Below are 22,263 nucleotides of genomic sequence, written 5' to 3'. Positions count from 1 at the left end.
TCTTCCATGTATGTCAGGACCTCCTTGAGGTCCACCAGCTGCATTTTTTGGTTGGTTTTGTTCAGGTGTGTCTCCTTGAAATATATTTTTTTCTGAATATGGACCTTGCCACCACCCTAGGCCCCATTCACTTGCTTGGAGCGTACACTGTAAACTCATATAGAAGTGCCCTTCATCAATTGATTTCTGTATTTTTCTGTGTGAAATTAATAGTAAGCTTATGAAATATTCTAAGTACAAAATGAACATTATGAACTCTGATGTAGCTTAAAATCTGGGTTTTTAAAGGTGCATAGCAATAAGTCTGAAAGACAATCCTGGAGCAATCTGTCTGCAAGGCTTTAAAGATGTTAAAGAAAATACGCAGAAAACTGCAGTACTGGCTTGGGGCAAGCTCAGTAGTACCATCTCCACTGCTCTTTCTTGCATTGGTGAGGCACAAGGCAACAGGGGAAGACCAAAATAGCAAAGCACCCTGAAGGTGATGTTCCTTCCTTCAGCCCCTGGATTCTTATGGCCAGGGTTTTGCTATTCACATTCCTCTCGCGTAGGGGATGTTCTCAAACATTCACAATGCAGGCAAACAGCGAGTGAACTTCTGCCAGTTAGATGATGATGGCTTGGGGGGAATTGCATAGCATGCCTAAGTACTGAGCTCTGCCCATGACTGCAGCAATGCTGGCTGGTTGGCCATAAATCCTTTGTGGCATGCTGCATCTGTTGCACTAGTGGATGTTACTCTCTGCCATGTCTGGAGTCTTTCTGGCAACTGATATGCTCTCTCTCTTTATGGCTGTTCTTTCACTGTAGTTGACTGAAGATTCCTTCTGGGGTGCCCTTTACTGCTCCTATGCTGAGTACTGGCTTCATGCCTGTGAATTTCTTTCCGTCAATATCTGAAGCTCAGGCCTGCTTGGTAACTGATTTTCTTAGGTTCCGCCCCATGACTTCTGTGATTTAGTTTAGTTTACATATTAGCAAGTATTCTGTGTTACTGCTGCCTTGTCTGCATGAAGAGTCTGACAGGTACACATTGTAAACAATCCAATAAATGTAATAAATGTGTTATTGTTCCATATTTGATTTCTGGGAGGCCTGAGACAAAGCCTTTTTTCATATCAGAAGTTTAAATCTTTTTTCAACCTTCAGTTATGATTCCCAGAATCCAGGTACACAAGGTATAACAACTATAGAAATCTCAAGAGAAGAGGTAGGAAAATTACTATCAGCCAGCCATGCTTTAGCTAACGTCATCATCATGGTCATCATTATCATCATCATCATCATTCTGTGATTCTGTAGGTGACCTTATCACTCTCTACAGCTCCCTGAAAGGTGGCTGTAGTCAGGTGGGTGAAGAGTTGGTCTCTTTCTCCAGGCAGCAACTGACAGAACGAGAGGACACAGTCTCAAACAGAGCCAAGGGAAATATAGATTGGATATTAGAAAAAAGTCTTTTACAGAAAGGATGGTAAAATACTGGAATGGTCTGCCCAAGGCGGTGGTGGAGTCACTGTCCTTGGGTGTGTTTAAAAAAAGATTGGATATGGCACTCAGTGCCATGGTTTAGTTAAGGTGCTGGGACATGGGTTGGACTAGATGATCTTGAAGGTCTCTTCCAGCCTACTGATTCTGTGATTCTGTCATCATCATCATCATCATCATCATCATCATCATCATCATCATCATCATCATTTTCTACTACTACTACTACTACTACTACTACTACTACTACTACTGATTTGGATTTCCAGCTAAGATTCAGTAATGAGATTGTATTAAGAGTATACAATAGACTTTTTTAGTGCTTATAATGATGTAAAGCAATGTCATTTTATGCTTAAGTAACTAGTGACCATGAAAGCATTATCTACCTATCTGCTGGTATTTGTCAAGAGGACTGGTTGGTGACCTGGTTAATGCCTAAGCTTCTGGTTGACTTAAATCACCACCGTAGTTGCCATGAAGAATGGCTTGATGCAAGAATCTATTTAACAAACAAAAAGCTGTTCCAGGCCTTTCCCTGTTCTGCTCCTAGAGCTTTGTCCCTGTACTTTTATGGTGCATTTATGTTCCTTGGCATTGAGCTGGCACTGCAGAATGTAACAGTGGTACCACTGTGGCCTTGTAGGATGCTGTTTTTGTCAGTAACCACAGTTCCTCAATCCTTCCTAAAATTTGCTTCATCTTGGCATCTTCTATAGGGAGGAATGTTCAAGATTTATTCTGATTCATTTTCGGCGATATCAAATGCCAGGCCACTCCTGAGGTCCTGGCACTGAGCCACAGGGAGCCTGTCTGTCATTTCAGTTTTGTGGTTGCAGGGTGTGGATCACATGAACAGGAAGAGTCAGTTTCTAGTCCTGTTCCAGAATGTAGGGTGGCAGGTTCCATGCAGTCACTGTGACCCCATAGTTATCCTGGTCATGAAAACAGAGTAACCTGAAAGTACAGAACAGTTTTGGAAGCAAGGTGGGTCATCAGTTTTCTGGTTTGAGATGGCTGCACACAGAATATTGATCTGTGACATTTCAAAATGGTGCAATTTTGTGCAATTTTTCCTAAGATAAATTATTGTTATAGAAGTTTGGACTGTATTGATTTGGACTGCATGATATGTTGAAAGGTCAAGAGGGTCTTGGGTATTGCTGGTTGTATTAACACATTTTTTGTGTGTTAGCACAATTGCATCTCTGTTGCCTTAAAATAGTCTTGAAAATAAAATGAGTTCCCTGCTGAAAGGGAGGGACAAAAATTTACTTCTATTTTCATTCCCACCTGTTGAGAACTGCTGCCCCTTTAAACTCAGAGCTATGTGCTGACATGGAAATGTTGAAACTTTATTGACATTTCCTTTTATAAAAATCTGGACTAAAACAATTTTGAAAGTTTCCTTTAACACTTCTTCCTCTGGGTTATAAATTTGAACAGAACTGATTAATAATGAAATGTAACATAGTGCTTTATTTAAAGCTTGTATGCTAAATTAGGTTAGAATTCCAAACCCATCAGTAAAGTCCTGTGGTTTCCTTACTCTCAAACTGTAGCATCTACTGATTCCTCTGGCTACTTTTTTGAAGATAACCGCATTACTTCCATGAGTAACTGTAATCTAAATGCTGGCCCTAATTTCTTGTTTGCCAAGTCAGGAAAAATAATGGTCAACTGTATTTTTTACATGCTTGGACACCTACTTAGACTTCTGTGAAAGGTTTTCTGGCAGATTTTGCATGTGTTTTGACATGTTCTATAGAGAAAAATCTGAACAACAGAATCTCAAACTAAGCCTAAGTAGTTTTGCAGTTTTGAATGTTAATATTTTTATTACCTAATGAAGTTGAAGGATACTGATTTTTATTTTATAGCTAATGTAGTCCAGGGCATAGATGTCCAGGCTGACATGAGAAAGATCACAGCAATTTCAGTCAGAGGTGGAAGTGAAATAGCATGGTCTTCAGCCTTACTCCATGGTTTTAACCATGTTGATTCCCTCATCTCAAGTGTATTTTTAACATAATTTCATATGATTTTTGATGCTGTTTTAGTTTTTTGGTTTTTTTTAAATTTTGTATTTGGAAACAAATACATTTGTTTTTTTACATTTGTTTACAATGTATTTGAAGTCTTTAATAAGACTTTTTAATGGTTTTTGCCTGGAGGTTGAATGGTTGGGCCTAGCAGAATTTAGTGAAAAGTTTCTACTAGAGTCCTGAACTGGATAAGGTTTGCCTTCTTTAAAGCACAAAAATGCATATTTCTTAATGTCCTCTAGAGTATTCAAAGTAACTCAATAAGTGGCAAGCATCTGTGGAATATCTCTGTGTAACAGAGGTACTTTTCCTATAAGCCATGCTTTGAAGGTGGAGGGTTTTGGGGGTGGTCTAACTGCGTTGGTAGCTCATTGTTTCCTGTGCACTTGTCTGCACAAGAGAGCAGCTGATGCTGACTCGGGTGGGGCTCTGCCTCTTTGAAGCCATGGCAGCTGTCTGTGTACCTGCTGCTTTCCTGCCAGTCACACCTCCCAGACTAGTAAGAGAGAACAGGGGCTGGAATGAATGTGGAAAGCATTTGTATGAAGTACTTCCAGGTTTGTTCCACTCCTGTAGAAAGGCAACAGATTCATTCTCAGCTGACAACCTCACCCACAAAAACTCCCACAAAAAAATGTGGATTTTTTTCTTGCCAGACCACTGTCAATTCCTGCTTTGCAGTCCCAGATGCTTTGCTTGATCCTGATCCTCACCACCTTCTCCTGAGAGTCCTGGAATTCCATTCCAAATGGAAATTTAAAACTGAGATGAGCCTCAGAGCCATGGCAAGTGCAAAAATGTCAGTGTTTATTTCTCACAGGAGAATAATGCTGGTATCTTCCTGCACAGCCACATGTGTACACATCCCTAGTATGCTCTCCTGTTAATTCCTGTTCCAGTATTTATTTACTTGGAAGAATCCACTACAAAGTAACATATAATTCTAGTATTAACGTAATATATTTATAATGTCCCATTTATAAGTTTCAGATTTACACGCAGAGTCTGATTGCTGGATATCTTGAAGTGTTTATTGCAGTATGGGAGATATTCTGATTCATTCAGCTAGATAAAACCTGAGGAAAACAGTTGTCTGAAAGCAGCGTAATGTCTGTGAGAGTGCTGTTTTCTTCTTGTGAGAAAAGCAGTAGCCCACCTGCTTCTGTTCTGTAAAGGGTGTAGTGTGATTCCAAGCAAGACAGTTCTCTTCTGCGGTAACTTCAAGGTGAAATTTGCAGCTGCTCCTTCTTCTTCCCCTCACCCTAACTAACTATAATCTTGCCTCTGATTTTCTCCTAAAAAAACCCAAGAGGGATATAGAAAATTTCATTAAATATCTGAGCATTATTTCAGAATTTTAAGTTTTGTCAGGTACCTGAAAAGAGTAGTATTAGTGAAACTCAGCAATATTGATTTGCTAGTTAAAAATTTACAAGTGGCTAATTTATATATCTGTAGAAGGACATAATGAGGAAATGCCAGGGAAGTAAGGTGACATTTTAATATGGTATTATTACAGAGAAATCAGTGTCTTCTGCCATGATGGAATTTTATAATTGATTGCTTCTCTCTGCAGATTTCTGTTGTATAGTATCAGCCTGATACATAGTAATGAACAATAAATTCCAGCACACTTAAAAAAAATATTGCTTTGTGCTTCTTCTGACAAGTCTACAGCCTTACTTTCACAATGGCATCAGACTTTCAAAATATTTTTTTTTTTTACTCAAAACATGCTTTTATTCAGGACTTGGTTTCTGTTGACATTGTAGGATAACTTGCCCCATATGAAAAAAAAACAAACAAGAAACAAATCACAGAAAACTGGGAGTGTTTCATAGTTTCGTGGATTCTCCTGAATTCTAAAATCACTCCTAATTGCACATTACATATGAGTAAAACCTGATGCAGCAATAATTGTTGTTACTATTATTAAAAGAATTTCCATTCTGATAAAATAATTCTGGTTTTCTCTTTTAGGCTGCTCGGTATTCAAGCAGCAAAACATTTGAATACTTATGCTTTAAGAATCTGTTTCTTTTTTGTATTAAATGATTAAAAAATTAACACCTTCTCTCCATTTAAATCATGTAAATAGTTAAGACTCATGCTGTAGCTAAGCTGATTCTTTCTCTGTTTTAAAAATAGAAAATGCTGGAGCAGTCCTTCCCTTCCCCCACTCTGTAGTCACTAGTCCAAGCTAGTAAATGTTACTGAATGGATTTCAGTGTTGTAGCCATTCTACAGTAAGTACAGCAAGATTCTTTGTGAAAAAGCGAAAGGAGGAAAAAAGGTAGTAGAAATCATTTGTGGATGTTCGTCAGAGCAGAGTACCTGCACCAATGACAGACAGGCTTTCCTCGAGAAACAAATCATGACAACAAACACTGCTGTTCAGAGGAGCCAGAATCTCCCCAAAAGACGCCTAGAAAGTGTAGGGGAGTGTCCTGCAAAACGGAAAGCTAGCTGGGGTATTCTGACCAGCCAAGGTTAGTATAGCAGCCATTTCAGAAACCGGATACTGAAATATGCTGAGCTGACCCAATTTATGATGGTCTAGCTATAAAACTGAATTTTGTTGTTTTTCATTTTCTAGCTGTAATGTAAATGCATGCTTTTGTTAGTGGCACTTTGTTGTCTTGCATGGGTTAACAGAAGGGTACTGAGGCTATTTTCGTTCTTTCTGCTCTCTTATCAGCTGATCTAAAATACCATTTCTTGTTTATCTGCTCTATTTGTCTTGTGCAAGTGTTTAAGGCTTGACTTACCCTGACTTTTGCTGTCCTGTCGCAAGGTAACTGGATACGGAAGGTTAATTGTTTACTATGGGGAACCAGGGAATGAAAGGAGGGGGAGGAATAAACTTTACATATAACTTCATGTGTGAGGAGTCTATAGATAGCTGAAATACGAGGCAGTAGACGAACACAGGTGACAGAATTGTTGTGTACTAAGATACTAAGGACAAAGATATAATTGTAGGGCTTTGCATAGAGAAGTACTTAGGAGGTATTTAAGTTGCTGAACACTGACATTTTCAGCAATGAGGAATAAATTCTGTTGGAAGTATTTAGGACTCCTATTGCCTATGTATTTTCCTGTATATTTTTTTTCATTGTCCAAGTGTGTAAAAGGGAGCTCTGAGTAATTGTAAGACCCTTAAGAGGAATTTTTTTTAAAGAGTGATCATAATTCCATTTAATATTTGTGATATCATAAGGTTTAGAGTGAAACCAAAAAAAAAAGAAGGAAGTCCAGCTTGAAATTTCTGACAGTATGACATAAAATAAAAAACTGGAAATGTTAAAACAGTCAATGAGAGGAGTAGACAGGAGTTCATATGTTGTGCATAAAGGAACTGTGAATTTACCATGTAAAATATAGCTATATGTTATAGAAATCTGAGTTATTCTTAAAATACCTTTGATGATTTCCAGTATTGACAGTTTTAGACCTAAGCAATATTCAAGAATTTAAGCACCAGTTTCATTATCTTCCGAGTAAGTATTTGAATGCAATGATACTGTATGGTTGCATTTATTCATCAGCTTGAATACGCAGAGCATCTTTTGCCCTCATGTTTTTCACTGTTTGGACTAAGATTTCCTGACCTAAAGAACATTTTTTTAATGGTCATTTTAACTCATTAGGTCAGTAGTTTCCAAAAAATCTTGGACAATATCCCTCAGCTGAAAAAAAAAAAAAAAATTCACAAGAGTTTGTCAGCATTAGTACTGGTCACTCCATTATACGGTTGAAGGTTAGGGTCTCTTGCTACTCTTACAAAGAAATATCCACAATTAGTCTAGTTTTGAAATTCTCAGAATCTAACTAAAATATGGAAAATTTCCTGAAGAATCCATATTAACAGGGTCTAGCTGCTTAGAGCCTCTTTGTAATTGCCGTACTGGGAATGTTATACCAATTTATTGACAGACATGCTGAAGTACTGAGATACTTCTGTTGCACTTAAGGCTTCTAATTGTTGCAGTTCATTTGAATAACAAGTATCTCTTTTATCAAGTCTGAAGGATATTTTTTTCCCTCTTTATTTCATCCATGGAGGCATCCAAATCTGACTTGGCTCTACAGGCACGCCTGCAGAGCAAAAGAAGAGAAAGTCATACTGCAATGCAGTCTGTAATTAAGTAGACAGATTGGAAAATGGACTGAAAGTGATGCAGAGGGTGGAATATATCATAAGATTGGATACAAAGGTGAAAGGATAGAGTCAAAATGGGAAAAGGTCTCCAGCCTACTGGCTTGAGGAGCCACAACTCCAAAATCTCGTGGATGTGACAAAAATCACACACTGGGCCCAGCTTTGCTGCACAATTGCTTGCTGTTTATAAGACTTGGGATTAGGCCCTGTGCTGCATTCAGTCTCTGGCAGACTGAGAAAATACAGAGAATTTTCAGCACAGTTTGGGGAAAAAAAATTGTGCTTTGAATTAAGGCTAAGACTGTGTTTGTGGAGCAAAATTATTCCAGACTTAAATCTTCAGAGTCTGAACTCAGCTAAGAATGTCCATATGCCTTTTCTGTCACCTTCTAGTTGGGAAGGGGACTGAAAAACCCTTACTTTGTTTTAGTGACTTATCCAAGGAAATAATAACAGCCAAAGACTATTACCAGCTGCTCCTCTTACTCAGGTCCAATCTGATGTGGATCTAATAGATTACTGAATTTGGAGATTTTTGTGATTTTATATCTTGGCATTCTAGGTAGGGCACACAGACTTTGCAAGCTACTTTAGGTTAGAAAAATATCCAGACAGTTGTTGATGCTTCAAGAAAATGGAAAAAACAACCTGTGCATGAGCAATGGACGTGGAGCTGTGGCTGTGCTTTCATGTGACACGAGAAGGGGCCTGACACACTCCTTCCCTCATGAGCAAGGCCAAGCACAGAGCCAGCATCAGCTGCTGCTGCTCCCACCATTGTCACTGCCATCATCTTCACATAGGATAATGTTGCTTCTGTTGGGAACCAAGCAAGCTGTGTTTGGAAATCGCTGTTGTGTTATTCTAGGCTTTTTTATAGAGTTCAGTGGCTCGTGTTTCTGTGTGAAAAGTATGTTAAAGTGCAATGCCAAACACTCTAAATGTTACCTGTGCCACACTGATTTGACCATTCAGTGCATTATACCTCAGTATTTGACAGCACAGTCACATGCTATGCTCTTCCACTGAGCCCCAGCCTCCTTAGCTCTGCAATGTGAATGGTGATCTGAGAATGCATTAGGTTGATACTCTGAAAAAACATACCCTATGTCTTTCTGTTTGATGCAAAGGTTAGAAGGCATGCAGTGAATGGGAGGGAGAAAGGGTTAACATTTTAATGTCTCTAAAAGTAAAATCCATTGTTGTCTTTGCTTTGGCACCTGTGTGTTTTAGGACCAATCCTCTAATGTGAAAGCTTTTTGGCTGATCATGGTTATTATTATCTAAAGCTGAAATTTCGGCTCAGAGCTCTCATAACCACAATTAAACTGTGCTTTTGGTGTACACTCTAATATTTAAGAACTCAGAAAAAAAATAGTCTGTTAGAACGCTTTTATAATTCAAGCATCAAAACTCTGTGTATTGATTCCTTAGTTACACAATAGTATGAATGGATGATGTTTTGATATAGGTTCAGCAGGGCAGTTGAAGTATTCTTTTGTTATGGGGACAATACCACGAAAAAGGCAGTAGAAAATTAACAATTTCACAGTGAGTTTATAGTTTGGATGACGTGTCTTAAAGGGATCCTGCTAGATATGGAGATAGAAAAAATTTTGAATTAACTTATTCACCAAATACAACACTGGAATGGCAAAACTAATGTGTAGTCATGTGGTGCAGGTATGTTAGAGACATAACTGTGTGGGAAGGTAGATTTGCTATGTATGGTTCTTAGGAGTAGGAATTTGTTAGCATTTACACTAAGCTCTGCAAATTGTGAAAGTCTACATTATGATAAACATATAAAATATATAAAAAGTATACTGGTTTGAGCCAATCAAGTTTTCATTGTTTGTATGCATATATATATATATATATTTATATACATTTAGTAATATAGTTAGAGAATTTTCAGATTAGTTGACATATTGAAATGACATGTAAATTCCACTTGAACTACATCTCTTCTTTCAGACATATTATAATAATCTCTAGCCTAAATTCTGATTCTCTTGGAGTTCTTCAGTGCTTAAACTTCATTTATTAAAAAAAAAAGTAGCTTCTGTTTTTTTGGTCATATCTAAATATGGTAATTAAGCATCATAGATGTATTTTTTAAAGTCTAAATCCTTCATTGAATATTTTTTTCAATAGTTTTCCAACATCACATATCAATTAAGTAGTTGACATGCTTATTTATCTTATAAGGGATTTAGACAAATGAGTAATTTTATAGTGTCACAGTAAAAATCTGTTAGAATCTTATTAGATATACAAACAAGCAGACACTTTCAACAACTGGAGTGATTCTGTTGATCTTGGGACTCTGTTGTTGCAGAGTTTTTCTCTTTAGTTATTCATCCTGCCTGTTGCTTCAGTTGCCAGAAGCAGAAGCACTTAGAATCCATCTTAAGAAATAAAAGGGAACAGTGCTTGTCTTAATACACAGCATTTGTTGGTTTTGCAGAAATAATTATTAGCTACAATGCTTTTCAAATACTCTGTGTTTCTCATCTCCCAGTAATGAGCTGTGTCAGGATTCTATTTTCAGGTCTTTTTTAATGATAGTTCTTCTGATGATGACTGGGCCTCAATCTATTTAGCTGTAGAGCAGTAATTTTTTAAAGGGCTGAGCTCTGGTATAACTACTTTCCCAATGAAGTCAGCGAGAACTTCATTCATTGCAGTCCTGCTTTTGAAAATCTAACCTTTAATGTACTTTTTATACTGAGTTTGGGTTGTTTTGTTGCTTTTTGGCTTTTTTTTTTTTGAGACTTCACAAAGTTTTAGAAATAAATACAAAAAGGAATGACTTGACTGGAGGTAAAGACAGTTGTGAAATTCTTTTTACTTCATGTTTTACTACTATGATCATAGTTGCAGGAATGACTTATAGATAATTGCAGGTAGAAGTAAAGGAGTGAAGTCTGTAGGGAAATGTGAGGAAAGTAACATTAATGACTTAGAAATGAATCAAAGTCATAACTGAAAAGCCCTATTTTTGGACATTTTCACTGCTGAGAATAGCTATCAATGCCCCAATTCAACAACCAAAGAATATTGTAGAACATAATTGAAGGAATAGTGAACTACTAAAAGAAAAACATAGTTCAGGTACAGCACAAACAGCATTTGAATCATGTTCAGAATATCTTTGCTTTTATTTTCTAGACGTATTATGAGTAAGTAGTAAAATAACACAGGGATATTTGGCAGTGCCTCCCTTAAAATCTATGCACTGGTACTGATTTTTGAGGATACAAAACTGTATCTCTTTGAATGAGGTTAAAAAAGAAGGAGCTTGTCCCTCAGTTTAATCATGTCAAGGTTCTCTTGATTTCATTGTGAGTTTCTCTTCTGTTGAAATTCCAGTTAATCTGTCTTGGAAAGCCAATGCACAGATACTGCCCCTTTGAGAAGCTGTTATGGTGGAGAAAAAATGTGGAAAACTGGCAAAAAAGGGCAGCAGACTTTTACCCTAAGAAACTGACAACTTGTACACACTCATATACTCAAAGCTGTCTTTACTGAAGGCTGAAAGTTCGTCTTACAGGGAACTGCTGATCTTCCAAACATAGCCAGAGTGTGTTAAGGACAGGTCCAACTAGCCAGAGCAGATTTTTTTTTTTTTTTATTATTATTATTGTTGTTTTCTTTTTTTTTTTTTATTTTCCAGATTGAAAGAAATGAGTAGGATTTATAATTGCAATTGGCTGGAAGTGCCATGGGGAGATGGAGATTTAGGTATTGTATAATAATTTGTAATTTTTTTTTAACTTCACCTGTTAATGCAGTGAATATATTTATTCTTTCTTGTTAATACTTACAAAGCAATGATGCTTTGTAGTAGTTTGCCTTTCTGGTAAACTATACCTCAGAGAACTTTAAACTAATGTGGCTTCTGTATACAGTTAGAGATACTTTGTGTTCAGCATTATCAGAGACAGTATCAGTAGGGAATTAATGCATTATCAATTTTGGAATAGACTGTGTTTGCTAATACTGCTGTTACAAACACAATGAATAAAAGCATTTATATTTTTGCTAATGACTTCTAAGTGAGAGACATTGTAATTTGTAGATTAGCAGAAGGCAGTAATCTAGGCAAAGAATTTAAAACACCTTTGATGTTTATTTATGGTAAATATTTATGTTGAACATATTCCCTGTGTAATATGTCCCTGTGGTATTTAATGATGAATTACTATATCAACAAATTAGTTGGAATGTGAATTTTCTTTTTTCAAACTCGGTCAGCACAAAATAGTTCTGCAACATTTTGCTTTTAGATTTTATTTGTAGTAGAGATGACACAGGTATTTTGATTTTATGGATTTATCAGAAAAAACTGGCTGCTGAATGTCTCATCCTGATGATAGGGATGTAAGTTGGATCTAGGTGCAAACCAGAGCTTACAACAGGATCTGGCATCTTTTGATTATCAAATGTCACTGGAGTAATTAATAGACATTCTTCTGATCAATCCAAGATGGAAGGAGGTGAAGGAAATAAAGGTGAAAAATTGTTGCTTTCAGATCCTTCCTGCATCTTTGTTGTGTTTATACATGGCTACAAAAAAGTCTGAAAAGTAAGTGTATTTAATGGGCATAAAAGCTACAAAATTCTTACAATTTTATAAGATGTTTTTCCATATAATCAGTTAAGTGGTTTGGTTTTTTTTTTTCATTGAGTAGGATAAGCTGTCAAGAGAGAGATGTTCTTATCTATAGAGACAGGGGGGCAAAATACCAAAAGCAACCTCTAAATACAGATTTAAACTTGAGGGATTTTTTGCAGCAGTCAGCCGGAGAACATCATAGAACATAACAGAGACATAATAGAAATCTCACTTTTTTTTTTTTATTTAAGTCAGGTTTATAAAACCTTCCTCTCATATTTTTAAACTTCTGTGATCAGCTCTATGTGGTCTTACGATAATTTAAATAATCATCTTTGCTTTTGTTTTGCCAAGTTTTTGCTCTCAGTAGTATTCAGTAGTGCTGAGTCACAAAGTGCACTATGTTCTCCAAGATGCTGTCATACGTCTGTGTAAGTTTTAGCCTCATTCACTAACACCAGTGGGAAAATGGAGGTTTTATCTACAGTTTCCTATTGTGCACCATTTCATATGTTTTTAGCTAGGCCCTGATTTCTTTTCAGGTTGAGCAGCCTTAATCTTTTTGTCATTCTTGATGGGATCTGAGGGGGGTGTTTATAGTAAACAAAAGGGTACTTTCTGAAACAGGCTAGTGGACAGAAGGAGTCCAGTTGGAAACAGAAACAGGGTCTATTTCTGGGGTGTAGTTATCTTAGAGCTTGGGCTGATGACTGCCAGTGATTGAGCAACAGCCTTCACATTTCAGATGCATTGCGTTGTCAGTAAATGCAGCGGCTGGCTCTGTAGGCAGTCCCTGTCCCTGGCAGAGTCAAACCCGCACGCGTGGAAGAGTCATCTGCCAGCGTTACCAATTCAGCATTCCAGGCTAATTCTCTACGTTTCTGCAGGAATTTTGGGCAGCTTAATAGAACTCACACAAGTGATTGCATTAATATTTTACAGTTCTAGCGATTTTGTTCTTAGAGGAATAAATACTGAAAATTCATAATACATTTTGAAGATGTTTCTTCCTTGCACAGCCTCTCAAAACTGAATTTTCAAAATTCCTGCCACAAATCAGGATCAGGTCTGCCTGCAACCTTGGCTGGCTAGAAGGGTCCTGTCAGTGTGCAGTCATCTAGAGGAAAGGGCAGGTCCTTCAGCAAGAGCTTCAGGGATGTCTCAGGAAGCTGGGTTGGGAGTTATGGAGGGTTATGTGTGTGAATGCAGGATTGTTGTTGGGTTACTATTATTTTTTCACCTTTCTCTTTTGGGGGTGATAAATGAAAATAAAAGCCAAACCTTTACAAAAAACATATCTCATTATTTCTAGGCTTAATAGTTTATGGAATGAGAATTGAGACTGTGTATCTTATTTCTACTATAATAATTTTTTTACTGTGATTCTCACTGTATTTCTCTCTTTGCACTTGTGTAGTAGCTTCAAATTAATCTCACTGTGCATAAAGATTCCCACATTGCTTTTCATATACACCAGCTTCTTTGTAACTTCTTCAGGCAGCTTTTTGTCTGGTTTAAGTCTAAATAATCCCTATATTCCAGCTACAAAGTTTTGTTATGCGTATTAAAAATGAACAATGCAAAAATAGAAGTGGAATATGGTAATTAATGATTTTATTCAACCTTATTACTGATATCAATATCTCAATATTTTGTTCTGTGAACCACATAGTGATTTATTAGCGATATTTACAATTAATAATAGAGCACTTTTTTATTGTTTAGAAACTAATCATTTGAGTTTCTAAAGAGGAAAAATTAATTTCATAGGACATTTGACTTCATTCTGTGCATCATATTTTCTGCTTTGCTCTGTGAATTCCAAACCCTTTCTAATTGATATGGCTTATTCAATAAATGTTGTTGCTATACAGGTTCTTGGGCAGATCGCTCACCTCTGCATGAGGCAGCCAGTCAAGGACGTCTTCTTTCTCTAAGGACTTTATTGTCACAGGTGAAGACTCTGTTTTTACAATTGCTTTTATTGTGTTATTTCATGAATGTTATTTAATCTCTCAGCAGAGATTATTAATGCAGATTTAGTATGCTTTGTTTTGCTTTTTTCACTTGAATTTTTCAGACCAATACATATTTAGGAATTTTTCATATTATAAGATATAAGCTAGTGTTTAAAATATTTCCTTTGTATGTTTTAACCCTCTCCCCCCAAAAAACCCAAAAAAACTCCAAAAACACAAAACAAAATTGTATCTAAATTTATGTCAGTCTTCCCTTCTTTCATGGTATAAATCAATATAGTTTCACTGATTTAAGCCTTTGGGTAGATAGTTAGAAAGATACCATTTAACAGGAAGAATCACTGAAAGATTCTGGGTTTTGCATCGTTGTAATTTAAAAAAAAAATGCTAATATCAAAGGGATAGACTGGAAATGCTAAATTTTAATATTATAATATTGTCCTATTAGCTATTTCAATAATGAGAAATTATACTATAGAATACATTTGATGAAAACAGGTACATAAAATTGTTAGTTCTTAAGAATCAGACAACATCTACTGCAAAAAATGTAGAGAGCTTGGTGATTTTATCAATCCAGTAAATGTTTTCTTTGCTAAAATTCATAGCTTTGGATATTTCAGACCTTAAGTCACAGGATGATAGAATCACAGGAGAGTTTAGACTCAGGTCTTCATGAGGTTTTAAAGACCACCAAGAGTGGAGATGCACCATCCTTTCCCTCATCTGTTTCAGGGTTTCACTGTCCCCCAGTTAATTTTTTTTTCCACAAAGCTTCTTGGAATTTTCCATGTTCTGGCTGGGGTCTGTTGCCTTTTCCCCTGTCACATTATTTTATGCCTATTCCTGATTAAAAATAAATGCTCCCTGAGGATTAATTTATTGCAAGTTGAGTTTTAAGCCTAGTTAGAGTATTGTAAACTATTCATTTGAACAGTAGTATGAGGAAATGGCTCTTAACAGGTTTTGTGTGATCTTTAAATACCATTTACATCTGTTTTAGGGATACAATGTAGACACACTAACAATTGACCAAGTAACTCCACTCCATGAAGCCTGTCTGGGAGATCATGTAGGATGTGCAAGAATCCTCCTTGAAGCAGGAGCAAATGTAAGGCTTTGGTTTTGTTTTCTTTTATATGAAGTCCAGTTCTGTCCTTGGTTTAACTGAGAAGGATATTTTCCTTTATTTTAATGTAATTGGTCTGTGCTTACCCTATTGGCTGTGTTCATCTCATGTAATTACAGCTGCCATCTGAATGCTGGCAAATGAGAGTGCTGGGAAGCCACTGACAGTAACAATTTGGAGTGAATCTGTTAGCAGAAATTCATTATGATATTTCTCTTCTAAAATATGGAATGCATTCCTCTACTTGGTTCCTCTTGCTCTGAGTGCTTTTTAGGAGGCTGTTCTTTTAATCTTCAGAATGCCTGCTGTCACACTGCACCTGTATGGTCTTAAAATTCTTTGCTCTGAAGTAGAAAAAAGCGCTGTCTCTTTTCTGTACTCCTGACATAGGCTGTCTTTTGTCCCAAAATGAAAATGGGACTTTACAGATCACTTTCAGTGCAATGTCTGCTGACATCAGAGTGCAAGTGCATAGCTTCCCAGGTCTCTGGTCTTTGTAATGGAAATATTTATTGTTCTTAAAATTCAGTTTTCAGAACCATGTGGAATATGTCTGTGTTATTATAGAAAAAGATAAAAAGATACATAGATATTTCCAAAACCAATTTCTCCCTACTTCAGGTAGCACAAGATAAAAAAAACTGTAAGAAAAAAATTTCATTTTCCCACCTGGTTTATTTTTAGTATTTTTGTTTTGTTGGGTTCAGGGGGTGCATGAAAGAGGATAGGCCAGAATCCTGGAAGGAGCCTTCTCCTCATACCTCTGCCCCTTCCTTTAGTATTATTAGCCCCCACAAAGTTGCCTACTTTGTCTCCTTACTCTCTCACACTTATTTGGAAATATCCAGTTGAAGAGTGAGGTGGTGAGGTTGCTATTAAAACACTTGAGCCTATGCTATTAGCTTTGTCTCCATCCTGTGAAAAATCACTTGAATCTGGAGACTAAAACAGAAGAAAATGGCAAATAATCCTCAATTCTTGCCAGAGCTGTGGAGATAAAATCCCTTTATCCCATTAGTACCCAAAGTTTAAACTTTCTGTATCAGTGAAACAGGCTCAGTGCAATGATTTTTGAAAATTATTTACTGCCCAGATGTCAATCTTTAGTATTCCAGGTGTATTTATCCAACATAGTTTAACAAGAATAATAGTAAACTAATTCCAAATGAGAAGCATGGTAAGAGAAAGACAGTTTCACAGGGGCTGGTCAGTTAACTTGTTATTTTAACTAGTACATTTTATTTTTTTTGTCATTTTATGCAATTTGTAACTATTTCCTGTTTAAAAATCTACCTTTCTTTCAATTCTTTTTGTAAATAGATTTTATATATTCTAGGTAAATGCTACCACAATTGATGGAGTGACACCTTTATTTAATGCCTGTTCGAGAGGCAGTGCAGCATGTGCCGAGCTCCTGTTACAGTATGGTGCCAAAGCTCAATGGGAGTCCTGTCTGCCATCACCAACACATGAAGCAGCCAGCAGAGGTAAGAAATTACCTCCTCAATAAACATGAAGCAGTTGAGCAATGTCTCAGCAAGAGGGTTAAGAAATGTGTGTGTTTTTGTCCATGGGACAGCGTACTGAAGTCGAGCAAACTGTCATGCTTTGTACTGACAGGTCACAGTGAATGTCTGGAGGTACTGATATCCTGGGGTATAGATGTTGACCAAGATCTTCCTCATTTAGGAACCCCTCTGTATGTAGCTTGTGTTTCACAGCAGATCCATTGTATTCGAAAGCTTCTTTATGCAGGTATGTCATGATTTAAATAAAAATATTACTGGTCTGTAAAATATGCATATTGTGCTCGCCTTTGAAGTCAGCTGTGCTCAGCCAATTGAACTGGAACCCTTGCTTGCAGGGTTCTACTTCAAAGTTTATGCTGATTCATGTTTTCTTATAACTTACTATATCTTTTATTTTTTGGTGCCATAGTAAGCATAAGAGGAAAAAAGGAAGCAAGACCAGTAAGAATGAATGTTCAAAATTTTCAGCACATACAGCAGCTTTATAGGTATTGATTCTCTTTAGGAAAAACAAGGGAAAAAATTAGCTTTGAGAAATTTTATATAGTAATCATTGAGATTTCAATCAAACTATTTTAGCAATGAAATCCCACTTGCTTTCATTCTTCAGCAAGTTCTGACTTTTCACAAGGCATAGAGGCTGAGTTGCAGAGGGAAGAGGTGAGGTAAAAGGCATCTGATCCTAAATTTCAGATTATTTATTTAATCAGTGGGTAAGAGATGTTGAAGGCTCGCTCTGTTTCAGCACAAGTCCAGGAACACAATTGTCATAGCTGAAAGACAATTTTCTGTATTTCAGTTATTTACATACAGGGCTTTTGCATCCTGCAGAGCAAGGAATTAAAATGTATATATGGATAATTCAGCCTTGCTATCATTAAACCAGAATAGTTTTTTTAGTTGATTCCATGCTATATTTAGAACTTAAACAAGCAGTTAAAGTGTTTCTCACTGTGTCCATCTCCTTGGATGATTAATTACCCTATGTCATGATTTTTTAGGTTTAAGAACAGCAAAAGTGTAATTAGCATATTTTGGGATTCAAATACTACCATACAGAAAAAACAGTAACTGAAGGGCATATTCTACATTTGCTGGTGCCCTGAAGTAGAAAAGGGTATTGAGGATATAAGTAGCTATTTATGTAAGTTAATTTTTTTTCATATTTTATCAGTTTGTGAGAATATATTAGAAGTTGGAAAGCAGATAGACAATGAAATAAGCAAAAGCATGGTACTGCAGCAGCATGTGCAAATTGTTAATGTTAAGAGTGAATTATTCAGACTTCAGACCCAATTGCTAGACCTGTGACATTATTAACTTCTTTTACTCAAATGGGCATTTAAAATGCAAAAAGTGTTGATTCAGGGAGGAGAGCTGGTACAGAGGGCAATTTTTGGTCTCACAAGGTCAGTATGAAGTCTGAAAAAGGCTTGGTTTTAGATGAAGCAACAGCTTGACCTGCAAGGGAAATTCTTCCATACTAGCTAGTTTAGTTTAACTCATGTATGGATTTTTTTTTTCCTTGAATATGAATGCATTAGTGCAAATTAATTTAGTCCATTTTAATTTAAAACATGTTAATAATTAACCATTAATGTAAAAGTGTAATAATTAGAACCCATGGATTGGGAGAATTAATGATTTAGGGTTTTTTTTTTCCTATTAGCTTTCTTGACTGTATATCTCACCTTAATTAAAATTAAAATTAATTTATAGATTAATAAAAAAAGGTTAGATGGGATGGAAATCTATTTCAAACCCTTTGCAAGCTTCAACATGTGAAAAATTATAAGGTGTCCAAGATTCCTTCTTGAGTTGGTGTACTCACAAAAATATACATACAAAACTTCAGTTTAGTGTTTTGGGTTTTTTTTTAAGACTCAAATAAAGAAAATATGTTTTTTATGTAGTGAAAATTGTCTTAAATGTGTACAAAAAGTGTTTTATCGTGATTAGGCAATAGTGATGCTCATGTTCTCTGACTGGTACCTGATACCTCTTAATCTGGTTGTACTTAGGTAATAAAACCTAGGATAAAAAAACAAAACCCAAACAAAACACTGATGTGATTAGTTATAGATTTTTGCAATAAAATTAATAAAGTGGCTAAATGCACTGTGGCATTCCAAGCCAGTGGTGGTTTTTCTTTGTTTTGTAGTCTTGTCTTTCTTACTCAATGGCAAATTTAATTCTCTTCTTACATCTCTTTATGTGCATCTACCCACCAGGTGCCAATGTGCAGAAAGGAAAGAATTTGCAAACTCCACTCCATGCTGCTGCCCAGCATTCTAGTACAGAGATTGTAAACTTACTCCTCGAATTTGGGGCAGACATAAATGCCAAAAATTCAGATTTTGAGAGGCCTGTTGATTTAGCTGCCCCAAGCAGTTTAGTGGAGAGACTGCTGCTCTTCCATGAAGGTAAGTTTTACATGTTTATATTCTAAACTGAAACTTCTATTATTAAAAAAAAAAAAAACCCACCTAGAAAAACCCCCAACTTAACAGTCCAAACAACCCATGTTATAGAAGGTAACACTGTGCTGCATGAAATGAATATATGAACATTCAGGTAATTTCCTTTCTAACTACAAATATACTCAGCAATATTTAGCCTCAGGCCAGAGCCCATTAACCAAGCAGCATCAGAATTTATACAAGCTGAAGAAGTATCGTCATATGTTTATTGGGTGTTTACAAGTAGACATTAAAGCTACATTTTTATTCGTTTTTACAGACCTTGTTAAAAAGAAACAGGTTAAATTTCAGGTTAAAATATTTCATTTTGGTCAGCTGTCATAATATTTTTAAATATGTATTTTATGTTCATATAAAGCAAATTATTTTGATTGTGGGCAAAAGGCATAAGAAGTTTAATTTTCTAAATTTTCTTAAAAAAATTATAAAAACCTGAGAAACAGGAGGCTAAAGAATCTGTAGTCCCTCAGACCTCTTAAAGGTCTATCTGCTTTGGAGAGAGAGAATATTCCAAAGGGAATTGGACTTGTTCAGACTGAATAAAAATAAGCCACAAGAGAATGAAACTCCTTGAATAACCATGGGCATGTCTTTAGGGTCAACTGACAAGTAAGACTGATTCATATTTTCCTTCGAAAAACCACTCTGTAGTGTGAATGGTATTAACAAAACCCCCCTAAAAACTGTATTTTCACAAATTTACTAAGACTAGTAGTGTTTTTAAAAGTTAGAGCAAATAAAAAATATTACATGGCTTGAAACAGATATAGGTTTATTGTCCAGGGAAAATAGCAGTGTTCATTTTGAAGGAGTGGGGGTTAGAGTGGTAAAGACATGATTAAATAGTATGACCACTAAATATGGTCTAGGATCTTGGGGTATTTTGCCTGGTTATTCTTGTTGCAGTGATGCATTGGTAGTGCTGTAGCAGGTATGTAACCTGTGCTGTGAATAAAAAACCCCAAAACAACAAATATGCAGTTTTTAAAGTTATAGACATCAGATATTTACTTGAAGCTGGTTTTTAATTTAAAAAAACTGACCTTGGCTTGCTTTCTTTAGTATTTCCCTAACTATTATTAAGGTTTAAGCAGCCCCGGTCTTTACCTTTGAGGGGAAGAAAGGCAATAAAGGAAAGGGAATGAAGAAAAAGGTCAAACTTGAAAAATGTGAACTTTTTTAAATTTTTTTAAAAAAAAATCCCATTATTGTGCAAGACTGTTGTAAAACAAAGTGCTGGCTTTTCTGGTTGTACAGTTAAACTCTTTTCTTTTTGTTTGCAGCCACACCATCTTCTCTTTGTCAGCTCTGCCGACTATGTATCCGAAATTACATAGGAAGAGCTAGACTGCATCTTGTTCCACAGCTCCAGTTGCCAACAATACTTAAGAATTTCTTACAGTACAGATAACATAGTAATTAACTGTTAGAAACTTAAATACAGCAAGTACATTTTCTTCTCTCTGTTTATTGTATGTTTTATCTAAAGAACTGCTGGGCGGAAAAAAAAAAAGCCTTTTGCATATTGCTTAAAAAAATTGTATCTTTGACACCTGGTGTTGGTAATGTAATAGTAATTGGGAGCCATTCAGCAACTAGTGCCAAGGTGCTAATCCAGCTGAATTAAATAAGTGTGCTGATACTCTGGGACATGATTGTATAATTTTATCTTAACCCTTACTAGCTTTAGTGCTGTTAACTTTAATTGTGTTTATGTTTTTAAAATCTGTTTGACACACCTGAACCACAAAGAGTTTCTTCATTATTATTTGTTAAGTTTGTCCATTTGTATTTTTAAATTTCTGTTGTTTGTGTACCTAAAAATATTTGGTGATGGGTGCACTATATGCATTGATAAAAATAAAACAGTTAGACTTTGATTCCTTTTCTTTATATAAACAATTCATTAATCACAGTGAGGAGCTTCCTTTACTCTTCCTCATTGCCTGTGCTGTGAATTGTAATTAAACTGATGTGAACACAAACTTAATTTTTTGTAGAATTCTGTTTATTGGTACAATTAGTAACTTATTTCTCAAAAGCCTTTACGCAGAGATACTTTTGATATACTCTTGTAAAACAGAATTACATGGGCACTTCCCTTATGTTTTCATAAAAATGCCGTATCACAAGCATTTAATGGGCATATTAAATAATTATTTGCCTCAGAGAGAGGCATATTTTAATGTGTAGTATCTGTGAGCTTTCTGGAGATGTGGATACTGAATCCACAAGCTCGAGTTCAGGAGGTGATTACAAGGTTTCAAACATGTCAGTTTTCTGTATCAAGATGGGTACATCTTGATAAGGACATTACTTCTCTATCTGTTTTGTAAACATTTACCTAGCTCCAAAAATCCTATTGCAAATTCCCAGAATACCCCAGCAGGCATTTCTGTGAAAAGGTATTGTTCAACTCTAGCCAGAGATGGAATGGTAACACCCCCAAGAGACATTAGAAAAGCCTAAGTCTTTGCTCATGCCCTTGAATTTTTGATGATTGTGATCTGAATAGATGAAAATGCAGCACTCCTCCTTTCCCACTTCTCATTTGGTGTTCCTTTGAGGACAGATTGCATTCTCAGCGACTGATACTCAATTCCTACAAACTAAGGCATGGGACACCTGAAAACTTGCCATTTGCCCTTGGTGATTCACCCTCTTCCATTCCTTTTCAGTGACTCCTTTCAGTATTTATGTTTCTACTGGAAAGATGCTAAGTGAGGAACTAACTATAGAGGAAGCTTTCACAAAGAGCAATGCTTACTCAGTTGCTAAATTATATGCACCTAGTAAAAAGTGTAGTTGACTTGACACTGTGTTAAATAACCTT

At 36.1% G+C, this 22,263-nt stretch overlaps 1 protein-coding gene across 6 annotated transcripts in view; it reads left to right on the top strand.

Moving 5' to 3' along the window:
- ASB5 (ankyrin repeat and SOCS box containing 5) overlaps positions 1-21,420 on the top strand; it is a 40,338-nt gene extending 18,918 nt beyond the window's left edge. For 2 of the 6 annotated variants that reach the window (XM_058837430.1, XM_058837432.1), the window contains exons 2-8: positions 11,372-11,439; positions 14,188-14,267; positions 15,296-15,403; positions 16,758-16,908; positions 17,042-17,176; positions 19,182-19,373; positions 20,714-21,420. In XM_058837430.1, the coding sequence (XP_058693413.1) occupies positions 11,382-11,439; positions 14,188-14,267; positions 15,296-15,403; positions 16,758-16,908; positions 17,042-17,176; positions 19,182-19,373; positions 20,714-20,841 (852 nt within the window). In that variant the 5' untranslated portion in view covers positions 11,372-11,381 and the 3' untranslated portion in view covers positions 20,842-21,420. Of the gene's footprint in view, positions 1-5,738; positions 6,020-11,371; positions 11,440-14,187; positions 14,268-15,295; positions 15,404-16,757; positions 16,909-17,041; positions 17,177-19,181; positions 19,374-20,713 lie in introns of those variants that run through there. The other 4 variants (XM_058837433.1, XM_058837428.1, XM_058837427.1 and 1 more) reach the window with 4 other exon arrangements.
- Positions 21,421-22,263: the final 843 nt, after the last annotated feature.

This window comes from Poecile atricapillus, chromosome 4 (assembly GCF_030490865.1).
Source record: "Poecile atricapillus isolate bPoeAtr1 chromosome 4, bPoeAtr1.hap1, whole genome shotgun sequence".
Taxonomy (NCBI): domain Eukaryota; kingdom Metazoa; phylum Chordata; class Aves; order Passeriformes; family Paridae; genus Poecile; species Poecile atricapillus.
The sequence above is the reverse complement of the archived record's forward strand: the minus strand, read 5'-3'. Positions and strand labels throughout refer to the sequence as shown.